At 42.0% G+C, this 24,065-nt stretch overlaps 2 protein-coding genes across 3 annotated transcripts in view; both read right to left on the reverse strand.

The window, feature by feature from the left end:
• The window catches only part of LOC135527467 (nuclear receptor subfamily 4 group A member 1-like), a 31,560-nt gene extending 29,155 nt beyond the window's left edge, over nt 1–2,405 (reverse strand). Inside the window, exon 1 of the mRNA XM_064955985.1 lies at nt 2,287–2,405. Coding sequence (XP_064812057.1) covers nt 2,287–2,405 — 119 coding nt within the window. The remainder of the gene's footprint in view (nt 1–2,286) is intronic.
• A 3,321-nt stretch (nt 2,406–5,726) lies between these two features.
• Nucleotides 5,727–23,839, reverse strand: LOC135528324 (general receptor for phosphoinositides 1-associated scaffold protein-like). Of its 2 annotated transcripts, none has more exons than XM_064957318.1 (8): nt 23,510–23,839; nt 20,650–20,702; nt 18,514–18,568; nt 10,091–10,193; nt 8,517–8,610; nt 7,472–7,538; nt 6,851–6,917; nt 5,727–6,755 (listed from the first exon to the last, which is right to left on the reverse strand). In XM_064957318.1, the coding sequence occupies exons 1-8, from the start codon at nt 23,711–23,713 to the stop codon at nt 6,223–6,225; spliced, it is 1,176 nt and encodes a 391-aa protein (XP_064813390.1). In that variant the 5' UTR covers nt 23,714–23,839; the 3' UTR covers nt 5,727–6,222. The 2 variants fall into 2 exon arrangements, with proteins under 2 accessions (XP_064813390.1, XP_064813391.1); XM_064957319.1 differs by lacking the exon at nt 23,510–23,839 and adding an exon at nt 20,837–21,144.
• Between the last annotated feature and the right edge of the window lie 226 nt (nt 23,840–24,065).

Below are 24,065 nucleotides of genomic sequence, written 5' to 3' on the forward strand. Positions count from 1 at the left end.
ATGACATGGCACTATATCGGGTTGTACGACTGAGTGGGAAGATATTCAAATAGCGGAGAATACAGATCAACATTGCCACACACGAGAAGAATTCTGTGTGGGTCTACACTACAGGTATTGGCCTCGTTTGATGTTGTGTGACTTGTCCCAAACACTCAAACAATAGTATAATGGATGGCAGTATAGACAATGGACAACATTATTTCATTTTTTTTTACCTTTATTTTTCTAGGCAAGTCAGTTAAGAACAAATTCTTATTTTCAATGACGGCCTAGGAACAGTGGGTTAGCTGCCTGTTCAGGGGCAGAACGACAGATTTGTACCTTGTCAGCTCAGGGATTTGAACTTGCAACCTTTCAGTTACTGGTCCAACACTCAAACCACTAGGCTACCCTGCGCCCCCAACATAAAGGCAATTCTCAAGACAACAACTGAAGCTACCCATTGGGCACAAACTGGTTTAATCAATGTTGTTTCAGCGTGATTTGTCAACGTATTGTGATGTGGAATCTACGTGGATAATACACTGGATTTGAAAAAGTAATCAAAGTAAACTGATGGTGAAATTTCAACCATAGGATTGTCATGGTAATCAAATGTCAACATAGACAAACATTATAAAATATGTTGAATTTGTACCTTTAAAACAATGTCAGATCTTCAAAGTTATATCCACTATAATTAAAAAAGACGGCATATCTCCTACTGGAGAATTGCTCTATATACAGCTACCCTTTGGTGTCCTATCTTGGGTTTTAACCAAGCCCAGCTAAGCTATGTTATTTATCACGGACTATTAGCAATGTGCTATCATGAGAATGATTGTTGAGAGATCTCCACTTAAAAATGAAACAGATTCACTGTTGCTATCGAAGTCATTCCAAGGGGTAGGTTTAACAGAGCAAATTAAATGAGACCATACTTGATCACTCGTATATCATCAATGACACCATCTAGGCCTATATAGCCTCAGCAATGTCATCAACAGCTATTGTTTCTAGTCAACCCAGAATTAAATAGAGTACATACAATACAATAGGCCTAGGATTTCAAGCTCTGGTTGATTTCAAATGTAATGATATTTAGTGACGTTGACTTGTGTTTGGTTTTCAACTCAACCAAATATCAACATTTATTTCCCCCCTTTGATTTTCTCTATTTTTTTAAACTGAATGTTATCAGATCTTGAACCAAAACCTAATATTAGATACAGGCAAACTGAGTGAACAAATAACACAATATTTTAATACTTATTTAATAAACAAAATTATGCAACACTGGTTGTGCTGGTTGTGCCACCTGTAGCTGCAATGACTGGTTGTGCCACCTGTAGCTGCAATGACTGGTTGTGCCACCTGTAGCTGCAATGACTGGTTGTGCCACCTGTAGCTGCAATGACTGGTTGTGCCACCTGTAGCTGCAATGACTGGTTGTGCCACCTGTAGCTGCAATGACTGGTTGTGCCACCTGTAGCTGCAATGACTGGTTGTGCCACCTGTAGCTGCAATGACTGGTTGTGCCACCTGTAGCTGCAATGACTGCAACCAAACGCTTTCTTTAGTCATTGAAATAAAAATTAGTATGTACATGAATGTATAGTTAAAGTGACTTTGCATATATGATAAACAGAGAGTAGCAGCAGCATAAAAGAGGAGGGGGGAGGACAATGCAAATAGTCCGGGTAGCCATTTGATTACCCGTTCAGGAGTTTTATGGCTTGGGGGTAAAAACGGTTGAGGAGCCTTTTTTGTCCTAAACTTGGCACTCCGGTACCGCTTTCCATGCGATAGTAGAGAACAGTCTATGACTTGGGTGGGTGGGGTCTTTGACAATTTTTAGGGCCTTCCTCTGACAGCGCCTGGTGTAGAGGTCCTGGATGGCAGGCAGCTTAGCCCAAGTGATGTACTGGGCCATACGCACTACCCTCTGTAGTGCCTTGCGGTCGGAGGCCGAGCAATTGCCGTACCAGGCAGTGATGCAACCAGTCAGGATGCTCTCGATGTTGCAGCTGTAGAACCTTTTGAGGATCTCAGGACCCATGCCAAATCTTTTTTGTTTCCTGAGGGAGAATAGGCTTTGTTGTGCCACTCTTCACGACACGATTGATGTGTTTGGACCATTCTAGTTTGTTGGTGATGTGGACACCAAGGAACTTGAAGCTCTCAACCTGTTCCACTACAGCCCCGTCGATGAGAATGGGGGTGTGCTCGGTCCTCCTTTTCCTGTAATCCATAATCATCTCCTTAGTCTTGGTTATGTTGAGGGAGAGGTTGTTATTCTGGTACCATGCGGCCAGGTCTCTGACCTCATCCTTATAGGCTGTCTCGTCGTTGTCGGTGATCAGGCCTAGCACTGTTTTGTCATCTGCAAACTTAATGATGGTGTTGAAGTTGTGCCTGGCCATGCAGTCGTGGGTGAACAGGGAGTACAGGAGGGGACTGAGCCCACACCCCTGGGGAGCTCCAGTGTTGAGGATCAGCGTGGCAGATGTGTTGCTTACCTACCCTCACCACCTGGGGGCGGCCCGTCAGGAAGTCCAGAATCCAGTTGCAGAGGGAGGTGTTTAGTCCCAGGATCCTTAGTGATGAGCTTTGAGGGTACTTGGGTGTTGAACGCTGAGCTGTAATCAATGAATAGCATTCTCACATAGGTGTTCCTTTTGTCCAGGTGGGAAAGGGCAGTGTGGAGTGTAATAGAGATTGCATCATCTGTGGATCTGTTGGGGCGGTATGCAAATTGAAGTGGGTCTAGTGTTTCTGGGACAATGGTGTTGATGTGAGCCATTACCAGCCTTTCACTTCATGGCTACTGACGTGAATGCTACAGGTCTGTAGTCATTTAGGCAGGTTGCCTTTGTGTTCTTTGTCACAGGGACGATGGTGGTCTGCTTGAAACATGTTGGTATTACAGACTCAATCAGGGACATGTTGAAAAGATCAATTGAAAATGTACTTTTAATCTAATCTCAACTGCAATCCAGGTCACTTGGTTCTGCTATTAGATGAAGCACAGTGATAACATAATCTGTTGTATAAATAATAAAATATCTTACATTGTATTCCCATTTGAATTTTGTTGTACTTTAAAATGGTTGAAAGTGGGTTCGATTCCCGCTGGGACCACCCATATGTAAAAAAGTAGTGGCCCCAGCCGACTTGTAAGTCGCTTTGGACAAAAGCGTCTGCTAAATGGGATATATTATTATTATTATTATAGTGATGGACATTTGGGTGACAACTAAACCAAAAATCCAACATTGTTTTTCCATGGGAATTTGGTGGTGCTTGTAGATGGTTAAAAGCATAGTGATAACACTTTGAAAATTCAACTAACTTTGGCTGTCTTTTTGACTGGGTGAATATACAGTAGGTTGTTATCTCATTAATCTACATCTCAACCAAATATTACCAAATTATTCTCATTGAAATGAGATGGTGTGCCCAGTGGTCTGGCCATTTGAGTTAAGTAGGGAAATCAACAGTTCTGGTTCCTCCCCCGATTCCTCTCTTTGTATACCCCACTTGTCGAGTTGTTAGGGAGAAGCACAAGTGTCCCATCAAGCCATGCACGTGTCGTCTGATTTGTATTCCTGTCCTACCCCCTGTTCCACCCACCCCTGACACACACACACACACCAACCAAAAAACGAGGGGAATCCAGTAAGTCCACCAGTATGGAGAGAGATATGAGCAAAACTCTTTTTCACAATCGTCACCCACATCCTGCATGCGTAGACTGCCTACCCAACAGATCTCTTAACTCTTCCTCCAGAGACAACCAACACCATAGAGCTCCAACATGCCAGACACCTACACTAACCACAGTGTCGTTACTGTGTCATAGACCAGCTCTCACTTCCTCATCTGAGCATTCTATTTTTATCAGGGAAAAGGTTCACGGCGACGACCCCCAGTCACCACAACCCCACCTCTGTCTGCATTGATGGGTCCCAAAAGCGGAAATATTCAGGCATGTTTCAAGACTCAACAACAGTAACAATTGGCACAGCATGACCCCAGCACACCATGTGGGCTTTGATGCTTGTAACCTTTGCTCTCTCTAGTCAAGGCTTGTTCAGTATGGATGCAGTACAGACACTAAACAGCTTCACAGTAATAATCCACATTTGACTGGATAAGAATGTACACACCAGGTGACAAAATGACCTCTGTTGTTCCAAGACACCCTCTAGTACGATTAATGGAATGGAAACTTGAATCGCCAGACGTCAGCGCAAAAGTGAGTCAGCTGTTTTTGGAGAGGTATATATGGGTGGAAAGAGAGCTCCGCTCCTGGTGAACTGGTCTAAAGACTTCATATGAGAAAACAGATGGTTACTTCAATTAAAAAAGATGATTGATTACACTCTCTCACAGGCTTACTCTTTCAGCAAACTCATCCATGGAAGATTGTTTTGTGGGTATATCATTTTTGAAGTCCTGTTATTGTGACACTGCGACAATGGTATTGGTACACATATGGTACGTATGACACCCATCCCTCAAACTGGTGGGGTCATAGCTAGCCTGAAAGGCATTTTAACTCACAGCTCCGAATCAGCAGACATGTCCACTTCTCATGGTTCATGTCCTAACAGTAAACCCTGGACATCCATCCCCTTTTACACACACAACAAATACAGCACTCTGGCTTAAATAAACAGCAGTGTATTAACAGTGGGGGGCAGAGCAGCCCCACAGTCTCACCTCCCACTGTGTTAATTGCCCAGCACCAACTGCATGCTCTTTGTTTTGGCAGCTTTTTTGTAAATGCCCCATTCACACATTCATTCTGTTTGGGTCGCCATCGCCCTGTCTAATTCCCTGCTCGTTATGCAGTCAGACTGTAGTAAAAGAAAGGGCCCATTCGTTCTCTAACATTTTTAGGGCCACAAGCCACAAGCTTGCATAATAATCCCTCTCACATCAGCTTTCCATTCATTCACCCCTTCCTCCTCCTCCGCTTAAAACAACAAAAGGGCCAGGGACTTAAGTGGTCCTGGCTCTGAATGTCTGAAACATGTCTAAATGTCATCAGTGTTCACAGCCCCTCTTCATGCAATTGTAAATGACCGAGCAGAGGACAAAGGGATTAGGGCGCAAAAGGAGAGAGGGACCATCTTAACCTCTTAGGTCAACTGTGATCCCCCCCCGGCCTGACCATCTGAGCATTCAACAAATCATGGTAATGTAGTGAGCATGGAACCAAGAGCGCTCACCATTTGTCTGCAAGAATTGAAAAGGAGGGCAGCCGGGTTTTGGAATGTTGGGCCATTCTTTTCTCAGCACATTCCCGCAGCGTTCTCCCGACAACTAAATGACTGTCAGACCAAGTACAAAACGGCCTCCTTTCTGGATTATGCCTCTCCGACAATCACAGCTTGAGAATCGGAAGAATGTTCAACCACCAAAACCCTCCTCCACCCATCCCTCATCCCCACCCTTGAGGCCATAACATTTTTTTTAAAGGGCCAAAAGGGTTATGAAAGCACATGAAGGGGATAGATATATCAAGTATCTCAGAATAATATATCTTTTCACTGTTATTGTGTGACGGCTTCACAGTCTAGAGTGAAACATCTGGTGTTTTTGCTTATAAATAGTGTTATGTTAACGTGCTGGGTCAGCTACAACTTCTTAGACCAGCTGTGGAATAGACAGTCAATGTACTCCAGGAAACAAAGCCTTCATACATAATAGATAAAAAAATAAAAAACAAGCCAGGCTAATCAAAATGACACATTTATTTTTAGATATTTTTGGCAATGAACACAGGATCAATCTGGTACAAAGGCAGTAAACAAATGTGCCTCTTATAAAAAGTCTCATGTAATGAGGCATTTGTTTTCAACTGTCATGATGACAAAAAAAATCTAATAAAAATAATTTTCTAAAGCACAAAAAAAAGAAATTATTCTGTACATAGGTCTTACAAGTCAAAAATAAATAAATAACTTATGAAATATAAAACCAGTAACCAAGGTACAGTATGTACAGATGTCAAATCCTCTCCTGAAAATTGAGTGTGCTTCAAAACTCAAAGAACCATTGGATCTACTGGACCAAATGTAACATTAACAAGTACAAAAGTATGACTGGATAGATTTGGCACTATTTGAAAGCTTTGGTTGTTGGTTGTTAGTTTTAGAGAGTCAGAGGCAATGTTAAGTCTTTGGGTCAGAAAGAGTCTCCAGTTCTTTGGGTGTTTAGTCTGTTTAGTCCTCAGAGCTTGCTCTCCTCCTCCTCCATGGCTCTGTTCAGTCCAGGGATGAACTTGAGGAGGCGTCGGCGGAAGCTCTTCTGTTTGGGTTTCCTCTGTAGCGAGCTGAACCCTCCCGATTGCACTTTCTCCCCTGGTGCTGACGAAGAGTTGTTGGAGCCCCTCAGGTAGCTGCGTGTACTGGCGCTGCGGGTCAGGTGGGTCTTGGCCGAGGTGAAGAGCTCGCTGGCGGGACGGATCATTCTCTGCTTACCCTGAGGTGGCTTCTCCTGTTCCTGTTGGTCTTTCTCTGTGCTGCTGGTAGTTCTGGTGAGGTCACCGTTGGCGTCGTTGAGGCGGTCGCCCTGCCCCTGGTACAGACAGGTCTGGTAGAGTGGGTCCTCCTCTGTGGTGACACTCAGGTGGCTGGCGCTGCTGCTGGTGCTGCCGGTGCAGCGGAGGGCACGCAGGGCGGCCGGGCTCGGTGCGCCCAGACTACCGTACACCCCCGCAGACTCCAGGGACTCATAGATAGCAGCATCACTCATCACTATGCCTAGAGGACACAGAGAAAGAGTGTTACACATCTTGAATGGACTTCAAATTAAATTTACCTGAGATCATATAGATCAACATAAACGAATAACTTACCATGAACAAGCCTCTGCTCTTGCATCATCAAAGATCTGTATTCATCCCATTTCTCATGTAGGGTTTGCTGTTTAAAGAAAATACAGCAATATTAGAAAGCAGTCAAAAAGGTGACATTTTGTGTGATTTCCAACTGTGAGCCTGATGGATGAGCTTGGGGACAGCAGCCGTCACCTTGAGAAAAGCCACTTGTTTTCAGATACTAAAAAGGTCCTTTCTACCAGCCAAGTGTAACATAAGCTTGTAAAACTGCGTGTCTACTTTCATTCAATGTGCTCTCACAGCCTTCTGTAAGCATGCTGGAGAGCATTGCTGCGGCTAGTCATGAAACAGGTGGGAGCAGAGGGAAAAACAGGTGGGAAAGGGATTGGTCTAAATCTAGCGTGTTGCATGGTGAGAGAGCGGCTTTTTCGGGCTACTGGCTATAGGCTTTTCACTACACTGTCAGACTGATCCCAGTCACACACTAGCCTGGTCCCAGATCTGTTTGTGCGCTATAGTCAACTCCTATTGTCATTGTCACACACCACACTGGATACTCAATTTCTGTTGAAATGTAGAAGCAAGCCGAACCAGAGGTTTGCTAACAAGGGGAAGGGGGGGAGAGAGAGAAAGATTCACCTTTAGATACTGAAGCCTTGCCTCCAGTTCTGCTTTTCGAATGGAGTCACTGTACACTGTTTCCAGCCTATAGTAAAGACAGTAATGTTAATGTTAATTCAGACACATGAAGGCCAGAGAGCCACAAAGTAAAGTAAGGATTCAAAGCATACTCTGGGCCCAATTAAGAATAGAGAGGAACTTCAGAAGTAGCCATGTAAAGGCCCTTATATAGGAGACCCTAACATGCTAGAGTCTCTGCTCAACAGTTTACAAGTAGGGGGGGGGAAGCTTCAGGATGGTATCACGTTTCAAGACACCCACTAGACTGCAGCAACAGGTGCACATCTGAGGGGGTTTGTTGTTTTTACTGGGCTGATACAAGCTCTCTGTTAATGGTTCAGTAGGCCTATATGTTTACTAGAGGCGAGAATAATTTGATGAAGTCTATAGTTAGACAAGAGGCATGAGCTGGGCCTCTCATGTGGTTAACTCCACTGCTTAATCAGTTGCCTTCTGAGTTTATAAAAATGGGTCTCGATTCTAATAGGCCTTTTATCTTTTACAAGCAGACAAAGAGAGTGAGAGTGTGGTTCCAATGTAACACGGAGCAAGTTCATTCTGCATATTAACAACAGTATATGGCTTGCTTCTAGGCAACTTTGGTGTGCAAACATGAACAGAACGGTTTAGAGTACGTCCATGTCACATTCATTGTATGGTAATCACTTGAAAGATATTACCTTTCTCCAGAATATCTTTCAGGAGCCACTAGACTAGATTTACAGAGTCAGCCATGAATGAGTATTCCCATTCTCAGTCAACAGCCAGACGACATTATCGAGTCGGTGTGATTTTTGTACTGCTACACTGCGCAAGAAAAAAAAAAAAAGACTCAAGATCTATCCGTATGAAAACGACATTAGAAAGCGTCGACAAACTCTGTATAAAGAACCGATTTGACTCGGGCCTATACAAAGTGGAGCATTGAAGTCTTGTTACCATCCACAACCAGCCCCCAATCCCCGTGCCAGTTCCCTTTACCAATGAGATGTGATCTGCTTACTTAATGGAGTTCCCAGAGGCCCTGATGAGCTGAACAATCTCCTTGTGCTGAAATCCGTCCACAGTGATCTCGTTCACGCTGGTGATGGTGTCCCCTGTGCACAAAACAACACGCATGTTAACAAAACGGCAACGGACCCAGTTCATTCCAGTGTGGCTTTATCACGGCTGTGGTTCTGCTGAGACGAGTCTGATCCCACTAGCGTCTGTGGTTTGTAGAGCAATAAGAAGCACTTGGTTGGCTGGTGCTCCTGCAGCCCATGTGTGATACAGGCACTCTAGTCTAAACCCTGGCTGTGTGGTCATGGCAGGCGACTTGGCACACGTGCCGTGGTTACCCACTTTCGCTGATAAGACAGCCTGAACAATATTGATCAAGGATTTGTGTTACTCCATCTGTTACTGTAAAAAATTTTTTTATTGATTTCAGATGGTTCTGACCCGACCTGGTTGGAGTTGCAGGCTGAAACACAATGCCTTTTCCCCTTCGGTGAACCACACCCTTTTTCTCCCCTGTGAGATCATTTTTCAAATTTAAATCTTTATTTGTCCAGGCAAGTCAGTTAAGAACAAATTCTTATTTACAATGATGGTCTACCAAAAGGCCTCCTGCGGGGATTAAACATGAATACAATATAAATATAAATACAATATAAATATAGGACAAAACACACATCACAACAACAGAGACAACACTACACTACATAAAGAGACCGAAGACAACAACATAGCAAGGCAGCAACACAACAACATGGTAGCAATACAACATGGTAGCAGCACAAAACATGGCACAGACATTATTGGGCACAGACAACAGCACGTCACACAAAGCAGCCACAACTGATAAAGTTCTAATGGTTCAGTTTAGAGAAAAACACAGGGAGGGAACAATAAACAAGTCATGTATGGAATGTAGGAAGTGAAACTGACACTTGTATGTCTGATGTGATGTGTAGTGTGAAGCGGAGGATGTAGCCCTGCCTCTAGAGCGCCTTCTCTCTGAGATTAACAGACACGTGTACTGTAGTATAAGGTATAGAGAAATTAAATGTGAGAATATACCATTTCTTCGTTCACTTCCCCTATTGTTTCTGATCAACTGGATGGTAATGATGATTCAGACTAGAAAAAAAATAGAGCATGTCTATTCAAGAATGCTATTTTTAAAATACACACAAAAAAACATGATTGAAGTAGACACGGCCGAGTTACTGTATGTGTATGACAGAGGTATTGTATCTGGCAAGGCGGCAACGGAGACAAGGGAGTTGACTCATATGGTGTTTGTTAAATTAATCTCTCCCTTTAGTGTTTGTTGACTGGAAAATGAGTAGGCACACTAATATTTGTACTTCCCTAATGCATTTGTGCTTGCGTTTACTTAGAGACTACTAGCTTCCTGGCTGGCAAACAAGAAAGGGGCGGGCTCCTATCAAAAACACCTGTCCTCCTTTCTTCGCCTGAGGTCTATATTCAGTAAAGGCAGGTCATGTACTGTATGTGTCCAATGCTGTTCAACACTGTAAAAAAAAAAAAAAAAATCCCTATTGAACAGGGTTTTTCAGTTTCACTTACCGACTTTGAGTCCGGCTTGTTGAGCGGGGCTGTCGTCATGAACCTTGCACACAAATGTGCACATCTCCACAGAGTTCTGGTCCTGGTGGTGCAGCCCATATGTCTGGAAGAAGTTGGAATAATGACTTAGAATTAGAATTTTTGGTTGACAGCTTTTCATTAAATTAAATGTATTCTTAGGAACAATTAGATACAGGGCATGGATATATTCTTTCGTCATGTTCAAAATCATTGGTCATTTCCCTTCACAAATGCCAAAAGGTCTATGCCTAAAGCTCTAGGCTTTGCTGTGTAACAGACAGAAAGGCATTTGAAACTTTGAAGACAGTTCATGGTACAGGGGAGCCTAGCACCTCTCCAGCAGTATTGTTGAATATTTGTGATATTAAACTATGTGCTACTGAGATTGTAGTCTGCATCTGAAGGCCTGACTCTGGCGAGGACCGTCAGACAAACCCTGTGCTACACAGCAGATTAGATAACATTGGCTGATGAAACTGCAAGACAGACAACTTCGAAACAGATAGGCAGAAGGAAGACAGATATCAATTTATATGCAAAAAAAGAAGCTTACATTTCCCTTGTGTGGTTAGTCGAAACTAATAGAGCTCTCTATCAACATCTGTCATAAAAAATGATATGAAAAGCAGTCTCTTCATGAGCCAGGACCTTTATCAACACATTTGGTTAGAACAATCAGACATATTTCCTTATGATTCACCAGTGACATTAAAAAACATTCTATTCTGTGTCATCATACTGCAGAAAAATAAAAGGTAAACCAACAGTGTACTTGACACGCAAACATTTTCCACACATCTTGTTGACGATCTTCCTTCCTCGATTCACACATGACAGTTTCTATCTCGAAGGCAAATGTGACAACCACAGCCAGACTTCCCCTAAGTTGCCTTGTCAAAAGAATTGCGTTATTCAACTGCCGTCCGACAGCGTTATCCTGAGGGACGTTTGAACTCCGGTTTTCCCTTGACATGCTTGTCTGTTGAGACACTAAGCGACAGACAAAATAATGGGCAATTCCATAGTCAGTAAATCATGTCAAATGCCACCTACTCAGGTGTAAAACCAGCTATCCACTGTGCATTCGGGAAGTATTCAGACCCTTTGACTTGTTCCCACATTTTGTTACGTTACAGCCTTATTCTAAAATGGATTCAATAAAGACATTCTCATCAAATCTACACACTATACCCCATAATGACAAAGCGAAAACAGGTTTTTAGATTAAAAAAACAGAAATCTTATTTACACAATATTCAGACCCTTTGCTTTGAGACTCGAAATTGAGCTCAGGTGCATCCTGTTTCCATTGATCATCCTTGATGTTTAAACAACTTGATTAGAGTTCACCTGTGGTACATTCAATTGATTGGACATTATTTGGAAAGGCACACAGCTGTCTATATAAGGTCCCACAGTTGAGAGTGCATGTCAGAGTAAAAACCAAGCCATGAGGTCGAAGGAATTGTCCATAGAGCTCAGAGACATGATTGTGTCGAGGCACAGATCTGGGGAAGGGTACTTCCTGCAGCATTGAAGGTCCCCAAGAACACAGTGGCCTCCATCATTCTTACATGGAAGAAGTTTGGAAGCACCAAGACTCATTCTAGAGCTGGCCGCCCGGCTAAACTGAGCAATTGGGTGACAAGGGCCTTGGATCAGGGAGGTGACCAAGAGCCCGATGGTAACTCTGACAGAGCTCTAGAGTTCCTCTGTGGAGATGGGAGAACCTTCCAGAAGGACAACCATCCTTGAAGCACTTCACCAATCAGGCCTTTATGGTAGAGTGGCCAGACGGAAGCCACACATCAGTAAAAGGCACATGACAGCCTGCTTGAAGTTTGCCAAAAGGCACCTAAAGGACTCTCAGACCATGATAAACAAGATTCTCTGGTCTGATGAAATCAAGATTTAACTCTGGCCTGAATGTCAAGCGTCAAATCTGGAGGAAACCTGGCACCGTCCCTATGGTGAAGCATGGTGGTGGCAGCATCAAGCTGTGGGGATGTTTTTCAGCAGCAGGGACTGGGAGATTAATTGAGCAAAGTAGAGGGAGATCCTTGATGAAAACATGCTCCAGAGTGCTCAGGACCTCAGACTGAGGCGAAGGGACCTTTCAACAGGAACACAACCCTAAGCACACAGCCAAGACAACTCGGGAGTAGCTTTGCGACAAGTCTCTGAATGTCCTTGAGTGTCCCAGCCAGAGCCCAGACTTGAACCTGATTGAACATCTCTGGAGAGACCTGAAAATAACTGTGCAGCGACGCTCCCCATCCAACCTGACAGAGCTTGAGAAGAAACAGAGAAGAATGGGAGAAACTCCTCAAATACAGGTGTGCCAAGCTTGTAGCGTCATACCTAAGACTCAAATCTCTAATCGCTGTGCTTCAACAAAATACTGAGTAAAGGTTCTGAATAGTTATGTAAATGTGATATCCGTTTTTTTCTTATGCTAACATTTCTAAAAAAAACAATGTTTTTTTGCTTCGTCATTATGGGGTATTGAGCGTAGATTGATGGGGGGGGGGGGGGGGTTACTTTATCCATTTTAGAATAAAGCTATAACGTAACAAAATTTGGAAAAGGTCAAGGGGTCTGAATTCTTCCCGAAAGCATTGTACCAACAGAAAGGAAAACTAGACAAACTCAAGTGTCATCCTCATCTACGTGAAATAATCTGTGAGCATTCTCCCTTGTTTTGACATGTCTCTGCAGTTGACTTCTCCATATCTCTCAACGCAGGCTTCCTTCCTTCCCAGACCCAGAGGCCTTCCACAGAAACAGAACATGCAAATTCCAATCCAACTATGCATTTACAGTACATAGTTGATACTGACATTATCCTCTTATCACACTTAGAACTGGTAAAGTCCAGCGACATGATGGAAAAAAGCACAGGATCCTAATGGCATCCATCTCTACCATCTCTGGGCTTTGACCTCACTTCCTAAAGAACAGGGCTTGGCAGGAAAGGAGGGACCTCCATCCGAACCCTAAATTTAACCATCTATCTGGAATAACTATAAGCAAAACAAGGCAGTGTTGTGAACCTAGAGCAGTACTTTGGTAATGATGATTTTCACGGCCCTTAAATTGGCCGGGCATCTTCTCTTAAGAGGTGAGGCTGACAACAAGTGGTGCATTGAAAGGAATCGCTGCAGGGACAGAGAGGAGGGAGCTCTGAAAGATAAAGGGGGTCTATGTGCAGAAGTCGGAGTGTTTACAGTGCTCGAGGGATTGGAATATAGTAGGTCTGACACGACACGCAGGAGTGTGAGAGAGGATTTTACAAAACCATGCTGCTTTGAAAATAGACCCGAGAGAAAACGACTACAAAACCGCCTCATTGTCTCCAGTCATGGGATGGGATACATCAGACCCTTATATTGAGAAAGAATGAGGTTCAGGGATACATTTCAAAAGTACACTACATACACATTTAAGTATGTGGACACCCCTTGAAATTAATTGATTCGGCTATTTCAGCCACACCCATTGCTGATAGGTGTATAAAATCAAGCACACAGCCATGCAATCTCGATAGACAAACATCAGCTGTAGAATGGCCCGTACTGAAGAGCTCAGTGACGTTCAAAATGGCACCGTCATAAGATTGCAACCTTTCCAACAAGTCAGTTCGTCAAATTTCTGCCCTGGTCAACTATAAGTGATGCTATTGGGAAGTGAAAATGTCTAGAAGCAACAACGGCTCAGTCACGGAATGGTAGGCCACACAAGCGCATAGAATGGGACCGCCGAGTGCTGAAGCAGATAAAAATTGTCTACCTTCGGCTGCAACACTCACTAGCAAGTTCCAAACTGCCTCTGGAAGCAACGTCAGCACATGAAATGGGTTTCCATGGCCGAGCAGCCTCACACGAGCAGCCTAAGATCACCATGCGCAATGCCAAGCGTCGGCTGGAGTGGTGTAAAGCTCACCGCCATTTGACCCTGGAGCAGTAGAAATTCGTTCTCTGGAGTGATGAATCACACTTTACCATCTGGCAGTCCAACTGACAAATCTGTGTTTGGCGGATGCCAGGAGAACAATACCTGCCCGAATGTATAGTGCCAACTGTAAAGTTTGGTGGAGAAGGAATAATGGTCTGGGGCTGTTTTTCATGGTTTGGGCTAGGCCCCTGAGTTCCAGTTAAGGGAAATCTTAACACTACAGCATACAATTCTAGACGATTCTGTTCTTCCGACTTGGTGGCAAAAGTTTGGGGAAGGCCTTTTCCTATTTCAGCATGACAATGCCCCCGTGCACAAAGCGAGGTCTATACAGAAATGGTTTGTCGAGATCGGTGAGGAATAACTTGACTGGCCTGCACAATGCCCTGATTTCAACCCCACCCAACACCTTTGGGTTGAATTGGAACACCAACTGCGAGCCAGGCCAAATCAGCCAACATCAGTGCCCGACCTCTCTAATGCCCTTGTGGCTGAGTGGAAGCACTTCCCGTTGAACGAGCTCGGTTGTTGGTTGTTGTGGAAATGTTTGTTGTTTTGAAAGTGTATTGGAAAGTTTCTTAGTAGCTAGTTAACTTTTTAGTTTGGATGCAGTTGGCATCAGTTGCTGGGACTGCTACTCTCTGTCTAGCTAGCTGCCTATCAAGCTAACAGGGTTTCTTGAGGGCTTGAACGCATCCTGCGACACGGTTAGCCATTGTGGCTGGGACTGCAGATTGTCGCGGGTTTGTGGCTGTCTAGATCCCTGCTGTTTATGGTTTCAAATCTTCCCTGTGACCTGCCGTCTGGAACTGCTAGGAGTAACAGCGTAACCTATGTTGCTAGCTACCATAACAAAGACCAAAGCCAGCGGGAGTACAGTTGAGGACAGTGGTGTCTATCACAGGTGAAGGATCTTTGAAACAAACAAAAAGAGTTCTACAAGCAGTTGTTACAACAACAAGAAAATAGCTTCAAGTGTTTTGTCCAAATACTGATTGATTCAACTAATAAAAGAATGGATGACCTGACCAGAGAGGTTCAGGACATGAACAGCTTGCAGTTCTCCCAGGGTCAGCTCAATGAGTTGAAACAGGAGAAATGGCAGCAATCTGTAAGTCATTGAGAGAGGGCATTAGTTCTGTGTGTGAATCCATGATAACAATGACGGATAAATCTGATTATCTTGAGGGACGAGCAAGGCGGAATAACATGGTTGTGGATGGAATTGCAGAATCTCCACACGAGACCTGGACGGAATCTGAGGACAAAGTCAAGGAAATGATCTCTGAGAAATTGGAGATGGACCACAGGAAGATTGAGGTGGAGTGCGCCCACAGGACTGAAAAATCCACCACCGGTCCAATGACAGGCCGCTAACAGGCCCAGGTGCCATCTATAGAAGAGAGAAATTATTATGGGGGAGGTGTTGCTGTATATATATATATATATATATATATATATATATATATATATATATATATATATATATATATATATATATATATATATATTCAGAGCCATATCCATGTAATGCTTAGAGAAGATCTTATGTCAAATGTTAATGAAGTGTTGTGGTTGCAAGTTAACTTTGCCCAAGTGCTAACAGTCAGCATATAAATAATGTGTGTGAAATGCTAGATCGTTTATGTGATGTAAACAGAAAGGTCTACTTTCTTGGGGACCTGAATATTGACTGGTTTTCATCATGCTGCTTGCTCAAGAGGAAGCTTCTCACTGTAACCAGTGCCTGTAATCTGGCTCAGATTATTAACAAACACTACAGGAACAAGATCATCCACATGTATTGATCACATTTTTACTAATACTGTAGAACCTTGTTCTAAAGCTGTATCCGTACCCATTGGATGCTATATCCAGGAAAGCCAAAGTTCCAAAAGCTGGGCCTAAAATAGTATAAGAGATCATACAAAATATGTTGTGACTCTTATGTGGAGGATGTAAAAAAATGTTGGTCTGATGGGATTAATAAGGCGCATCCAGATGCTGCACTTGAATAAAATATGAATTTGCTTCTTCAAATTATTGCTAAAAACATGCACCTGTTAAGAGACTGACTATTAAAATTGTTAAGGCTCCATGGATTGATGAGGAATTGAACAACTGTATGGTTGAAATAGTTGGGGCAAAAGGAGCAGCTAATAAGTCTGGTTGAACATCTGACTAGCTGGCTTACTGCAAATTGAGTAATTATGTGACTAAACTCAACAAGAAGAAACTGCATTATGAAGCCAAGCTCAATGATATGAAGAATGATGGAAAAACAGAGTACTTTAAATTAAATTATGGGCAGAAAGAAATTCAACTCCATCTTTAATCGAATCAGATGGCTTATTCATCACAAAACCATTTGATGTTGCCAATTATTTTATTGATTACATCATTGGCAAAGTGGGCAAACTTAGGTAGATAATGCCAACAACGAACAGTGAGCCATTGTATGCATGCATAAAAAAATAATAATAATGAAAGAAAAGCATTGCAAGTTCGAATTTTGTAAAAGATGTGGATTTTTTTATTGTTATTGATCAATAATGACAAACCTCCTGGCATTGGCAACTTAGATGCAAAGCTACTGAGGATGGTAACTGACTCTATAGCCACTCCTATCTGTCATGTTTTTAATCAGAGCCTAGAGGAAAGTCTTTGTCCTCAGGCCTGGAGTGGTAAAGCTGCCTTTACTGGTTCTAACAGCAGACCTATAAACTTGCTGCCAGCTCTTAGCAAACTGTTGTAAGAATTGTGTTTGACCAAATATAAAGCTATGTCTCTGTAAACAAATTAACAAAATACTTTCGGCATGCTTATAGAAAAGGGCACTAAACATGTACTGCACTCGCACAAATTACTGATGATTGGTTGGAAGAAATTGACAATAAGAAGATTGTGGGAGCTGTACTGTTATATTTCAGTGCAACCTGTGATATTATTTTGACCACAACCATAAAATGTATGTTTTATGGCTTTTCAACCTTGCCATATTGTGAATTCAGAGCCATCTATCTAATAGAACTCAATGTGTTTTCTTTAATGGAAGCTTCTCTAATGGCAAACATGTAAAGTGTGGTGTACCACAGGCTAGCTCTCTAGGCTCTCTACTCTTTTCTATTTTTACCAATTACCTGACACTGGCATTAAACAAAGCATGTGTATGCTGTTGATTCAACCATATACGCGTCAGCAATCACAGCTAATGAAGTCACTGAAACCCTTAAAGACTTGCAGTCTGTTTTGGAATGGGTGGCCAGCAATAAACTGGTCCTAAACATCTATAAAACTAAGAGCATTGTATTTGGTACAAATCATTCCCTAAGTTCTAGACATCAGCTGAATCTGGTAATGGTATGGCTGTTGAACAAGTTGAGAAAACTAAATTACATGGCGTCACCTTAGATTGTAAACTTCCATGGTCAAAACATAATTTAGATTCAATGGCTGGTAAAATGGGGAGAGGTCTGTCTGTAATAAAGAGATGCGCTGTTTTTTTGACACCACACTCCAAAAAGCAGGTCCTGCAGGATCTAGTTTTGTCTTATCTTGATTTCTGTCCAGTCGCGTGGTCGAGAGCTGCATGGAAAGACCTAGTTAAGCTGCAGCTGGCACAGAACAGAGCGGCACGTCTTGCTCTTCATTATAGTTAGAGGGCTGATATAAATACTATGCATGCCAGTCTCTCTTGGTTAAGAGTTGAGAAGAGACACTGCATCACTTCTTTTAACAAGAAACTGTTGAAAATCCCAAATTGTTTGCCTTGTCAATTTACACACAGTTCTGACACACACACACACACACACCCCACCAGACATCTTTTCACAGTCCCCAAATCCAGAACCAATTCAAGAAAGTGTAAAGTATTATATAGAGACATTATTGCATGGAACTCTGTTTCAAAAAACAGATAAAGCAACACCTCATGGCACAACAACTCTCCCTTGTTTGACCTACATAGTTTGTGTGTATGTATTGATATGTAGGCTACGTGTGCCTTCTGTAAAATAAATAAAAACATTATTTATGTAGTTCTGTCCTTGAGCTGTTGTCGATTTAATGTTCTGTATTATGTCCTGTTTCATGTTCTGTGTGGACCCAGGAAGAGTAGCTGCAATGTACCAACATCTAGTGGTAAGCCTTCCCAGAAAAGTAGAGGCTGTTGTAGCAGGGGGGGCAACTCCGTATTAATGCCCATGATTTTGGAATGAGATGTTTGATGAGCAGGCGTCCACATACTTTTGGTCATGTAGTGTATCTGATCGATACGCTGATGACCGTTCAACACATTTAGATTGGAGTGTGTATCTTATGGGATTTATCGGAAAATCATCCACATGGTTGGAGGAATCAATCTCACCTGAGTTAATGTGAATGTGAGGGAGAAGGACACTCAGAAATCAACAAATAACCTCCACCCCCCACGTCTATAATCTGCTTACCTGGATCTCAAAGCCAAAGGTCTCCTCCTCCTCCTTCATCAGGACAACAACCTTCCTAAAATGAAAAACGTGGATATGATTAGTTGATATACAGTATTGAATACATAGGGATTGATTACTTGATATCCACTATTGAATATTTTTGGGATATGACTGCTTGATACACAGTATTGAGCTATGACCCAATTGTGACTGGTGAGTGACATCACCACCTGGTGCATAAAACACATGGGTTCCTCATCCTCACTGAAAATGCTTAATAATGAAATAGCCAGAGTGCAATGGAGTGCTTCCCAACGATCTCTCCATAGATATTCACTCCAGATAATATCTTATTTGCTGTAATGGGATATTTAAAAGGAATAAAATGAATTATCAGTTCAATGGTGAACACAATGTATTATAGTGTTCCTTTCTGTAATACACATGCTTTTATTTGTGCAAGGTTGATGGTCACTAGACTTGAATGTTATGGACTGCTGATAGTGTTCGCGCCAGTCTCAAGGCACCAGTTCCAAGGACACTGGTTATTATTATATTCTGGGAGGCTGTCTGATTCACTACCCTGTGTTATGCGTTTACAGAACACATGTAGTTAGGATACAAGGGCCTGCTGAGAGAAGGCTTGGGAGACATGCGCTCTGCTTATGTGTTGGAGGTGTTTCCCTGTTGCAACTTGTATTAAAACTGAGATTTTTTTATTGACTTTATCAACCACGCTCTCCTTTTCGTTTCACGTGGAATTCCCTTGACATACTCTCTTAGATTTTTTTTATCTGCATAAAATACATGGACATCATGATAGCTAGCTGTGTAATACACTCATGGTTAAACAGAACTCTAAAATGGCAAAAAGTTTGAAAAAAAACAACGAATTAAATAGTAAAAAGGTTGTTTCTTTTAGGAAGTGATGGTTTAAAAAAATAATAATAATAATAATAATAATAAATAAATAAAATATATATATATATATATATATATATATATATATATATATATATATATATATACACACACACACATACACGACATGCCTCAGGAGGACTTGATGGACTAGACGACAAGTCTTAACACTGTTGAAGAGTTAATCAAATGGCTACCCGGACTATTTGCATTGAACCTTGCACACTCACTGGACTCCCACTACCCACACACACTCACACATACCCCACTGACACTCCAACACACACAGACGCCAGACACACTTTCACATATTCTGCTGCTACTCTGTTTATTATATATATATATCCTGATTGCCTAGGCATTTTTACCCCTACCTACATGCACATATTGCCTCAATTACCTGAACTACCCCGTACCTCTGCACATTGACTCAGTACTGATACTCCTTGTATACAGCCTAGTCATTGTTTTTATAGTGTTACTATTGCCTTTTTACTTAGAAAATTGTTCGTACTTTTTAATTCTGCATTGTTGGGAAAGGGCTCGTAAGTAAACATTTCACGGTGAAGTTTACACCGGTTGTATTCAACACACGTGACAAAGAAAATGTGATATCTTACAGAATTAACAATTAACAATTGCATTATAAATCATCCACAAAGTACACTACAAAGAAAATAACTACAGTACAGCTACAGTACAATGACAAATAAAACTCTTGCATGTTCTTATCTAAATTGCATGACAAGATATTGCTGTTGCCAAAACATGACAAGCACTCTTTTGTTTCCAAAGGGCTCTTTGCGTCATACCAAAAGTAAAAATGTCCAAAGGTCTAACTGGGCAGTATGTACTGCAATGTCCACTTAACATCATAACAGCATAGATTAGATAGAAATGCATAATACATTAGAATGTCAAATAGTAATAACCAAAAAACACAAAAAGGTTACTGTACTACTGCTTTTCTGTAACTCACCACATTCAAATTTCCCAAGAATCAAACCCAGAGGCCTCTGAAATACTCTAATTACTCTGAAAGCAGCCCACTGTAGTTTAGTTAACACATCATTTGGGTCTGTTGTGAATGAAAGGGTTTAGAGTAAGGCTGATTGGGTCTGTTCTGACGGTCTGTGTATGACGCGCTTCTTTCACAGTAAGAGTGAAAAAGTGACAGATACACCAATGTGTGCTGAAACTGACAGAAGGGTGTGAGATGACTGTTGGGCTTACCTCTGTGGCTCTGGTGTTTGAGTGAGAGGCTTCCACTTCTGCAGCCCGCCACTCTGTGAATTGAAAACATAACAGACATGAAATATGACAACCAAAATCAAGTTATTTTTTTGGGGGGGGGGGGTTAGAACAGAAAACCCACACGGGGATTTCCCAACTACGTACGTAGGCCAGGTTCAGTACACACCTCAATCTTCTTGTCCATCAGGTCCTCCCGAGGCATGTTGTGTGTGTGTGTTTTTAAGCTACTGAGCCAAAACACGGGTAAGAAACAATTACAGATAGACACGCATTTCTGGTTCTGTCTGATCCCTGTTTAGCCTATATTTAGCTCTACTCTACGCTGTCCACTGTCTTGTGATGCCCAGACTGCTGATACGCCAAACTGTGTTTTTTTCCCGTTTTTTTCATTAGCGATCTAAAATATCTCCAGGTTATACTCAGACTGTAGACAAACCAGATGTGTGTGTGGACTTGAGTCTTTGGTCCTCTTGCCACAATCACTGCATTGACGGAAAACCCAAGCCAAATTTGGACCCAACCTCCACTTTACTTAGTGTAAACTACAAGTCTCTCATACTACATAACGTACTGTATTTAGCCTACACTACAATCAATTCACCTCTGTTCTACCTCAATGGTCCTAAGTGTTGACCCAATGAAAGGGCATTTTTATGTCTCTACCTCTTTGGGCATAAAAAAAAATGTTGCTTCCTTTATTTTCCAAAACTCCCAGAATTGTCCCGGGCCACTCTCAATGACTTCATTTATTCCCAGAGAGCGACTCCTGGGGTGGTGGGTGCAGAGCAGGGTGCCCTGCACATTCCCCTGTTGTGGCCCCAGGCTCCAGATGATGGTGAGGGACATAGGAAGGAGACGTGTGTATAACTCTGGCTAGCCTCCTAATACAGTACATCTATAGAACAAGGACAACCAATGCTGTTGTGTCAAACAAAACTGCTTCAGCTTTCCCCCCAAAAAAATCTATTTTGCCAATCTACATCAGTAAATTCCCAGATTATGATGCTGGGCCATGTGAAAAGCGTTGGTACGTGACAAGTGAACACCATTTATGTTCTTGCTTGAGTGTGCCAACTCTTGTACAAAACTTATATCAAAACAGGAAACAATGCTTGGTGCGTAAAAACAGCGACAGACCACCCATATTGGGCTCAGACAATAAAAGGGTCATACAAATATTCACACTGCTGTTTCTAAATCAAATCAAATTGTATTTGTCACATACACATGGTTAGCAGATGTTAATGCGAGTGTAGCAAAATGCTTGTGCTTCTAGTTCCGACCATGCAGTAATACCTAACAAGTAATCTAACCTAACAATTTCACAACAACTACCTTATACACACAACTGTAAAGGAATTAATAAGAATATGTACATAAAAATATATGAATGGGTGATGGCATTTTCAAGATGCAGTAGATGCTATAGAGTACAGTATATACATATGATGAGTTTTATTTTACCTTTATTTAACTAGGCAAGTCAGTTAAGAACAAATTCTTATTTTCAACGACGGCCTAGGAACAGTGGGTTAACTGCCTGTTCAGGGGCAGAACGACAGATTTGTACCTTGTCAGCTCGGGGGTTTGAACTTGCAACCTTCCGGTTCCTAGTCCAACGCTCTAACCACTAGGCTACACTGCCGCCCCAAAGTAATGTAGGGTATGTAAACATTATATAAAGTGGCTAGTGATACATTTATTACATCAATTTTCCCATTATTAAAGTGGCTGGAGTTGAGTCAGTATATTAGCAGTAGCCACCACTTGAGATAGAGAGACTGAAAAACAGCTTCTAACACAATGAATGCCGTCAGACTCATAATTAACGCCAGACATAATTTTATGTGCGCAATATATGTGCTAGTGAGAAGCCATGAGAAATTAACAAACTTTACATCAGACTTCAAATATTGAGCATATCCAAGCTGGGCTCTGTTGCTGAAAGTGACACTGCCATGTGCTTTCATTCAGGGCATCATTCCAGGTGGCTGGGTGGTGAATTTAGCTTTTTTTTTTTTAAACACATGAAACAGCCTTTTCCTGCAATCTAGAGCCATAATCATTATGCTTACTTAATTATATGTAAAACAAAATATGGTTTACTGACTGGTGGTTCTTTTTTTTCTTTTTTTAAAGAAACTAAATATGCTTCTCTGCAAAATTATGTGTAAAGATTGAAAGAATGAGTCTTACTCAGTACATTTAGTAATTGCTTGCTTTTCTAAAGTCTGCCAGCTTGCCAGCTAAGACAGTTAGACAAGCTAGCGACTCTAACTGGATTGATAGCCTGACATGGCTTCTTAGTTCACTCTTACAAAAATGGGTTCCATAAGGGTTTTTCGGCTGTCCCCATAAGAGAACCCTTTTGGGTTCCATTACGAACCTTCTGTGAAAAGGGTTCTACATGGAACCAAAAAGGGGTTGTCCTACGAGGACAAAAACATATTCAAGTTCGAAATAGCACCGTTTTCTCCCTAAGAGTGTACATAGTTGAGGTTGGGCTAGCAAAAGCCAACTTCATAAAAATTGCTAGCTGCCAGGCTAGTAGTATTACAGAGAAACAACAAAGAATATTTTTAAAACAGGACAAGTCAAAGTGGGCACGTGCCACCTATAGGCATGACGCTTCTGCTTTCATTGATATTTTTAGTCGAATACTTCTGCCACCTTCCTGTGCAAATCGGAACTAGGACATTTTTAACTAACTAGTTGTAGATAATCACGTGCCACGTTCAACGCATTAGCAAGTCAGAAATGACCGAGTTTCCTAGTTCTGAATATTAAAGGAGCAAGTGCAAGTTACAATGTATCCATCACTGTAACACAGGACACATACCTTTCTGTAGTTCCTTGGCAACGTTCCACCAGAGTAAGCCAAAGTCTTGTAATTATACACCTCCGACGAATTAGTTGGGAAATCCATAGTTTTACAACTGTCTGACTTTGAGGACGGAAAGTAAATTTCGTCCTGGCTCGAAAGTCCACTTGCTGGATCACAGGAGTTTACTTTTTTAAGCCTTCGAAGTGTCATATTCTTCATATTATGTGCGCTGTGATCAACAACAAAAAGCAAAGAAACAATAAAATGTCCACAATATCAATATCCCTCCCACTCCACTATCGCAGCCAACACACTGATGCTTCTGTCCAGGCAGCATGCACATTGTACAACTTCAAATTGGGAAGACTGCGTGTACACAGAAGGCGGTCCCTACTGTGACGACACAATTGGATGGTTGTGTTTTCTTTTGTTTGGCGATCTTTGTGCACGTTTGCAAAAACCAATGGGTCAAGAAATTAGCCATTTGTGCAGTGTGCAAAAGTCTCACATGCCTGAAAAAATGCATTGCCTATGTAGCCGGCATTCTCTTAAATCTAAACAAGAAGGCCTG

This window comes from Oncorhynchus masou, chromosome 33 (genome assembly GCF_036934945.1).
Source record: "Oncorhynchus masou masou isolate Uvic2021 chromosome 33, UVic_Omas_1.1, whole genome shotgun sequence".
NCBI lineage: Eukaryota > Metazoa > Chordata > Actinopteri > Salmoniformes > Salmonidae > Oncorhynchus > Oncorhynchus masou.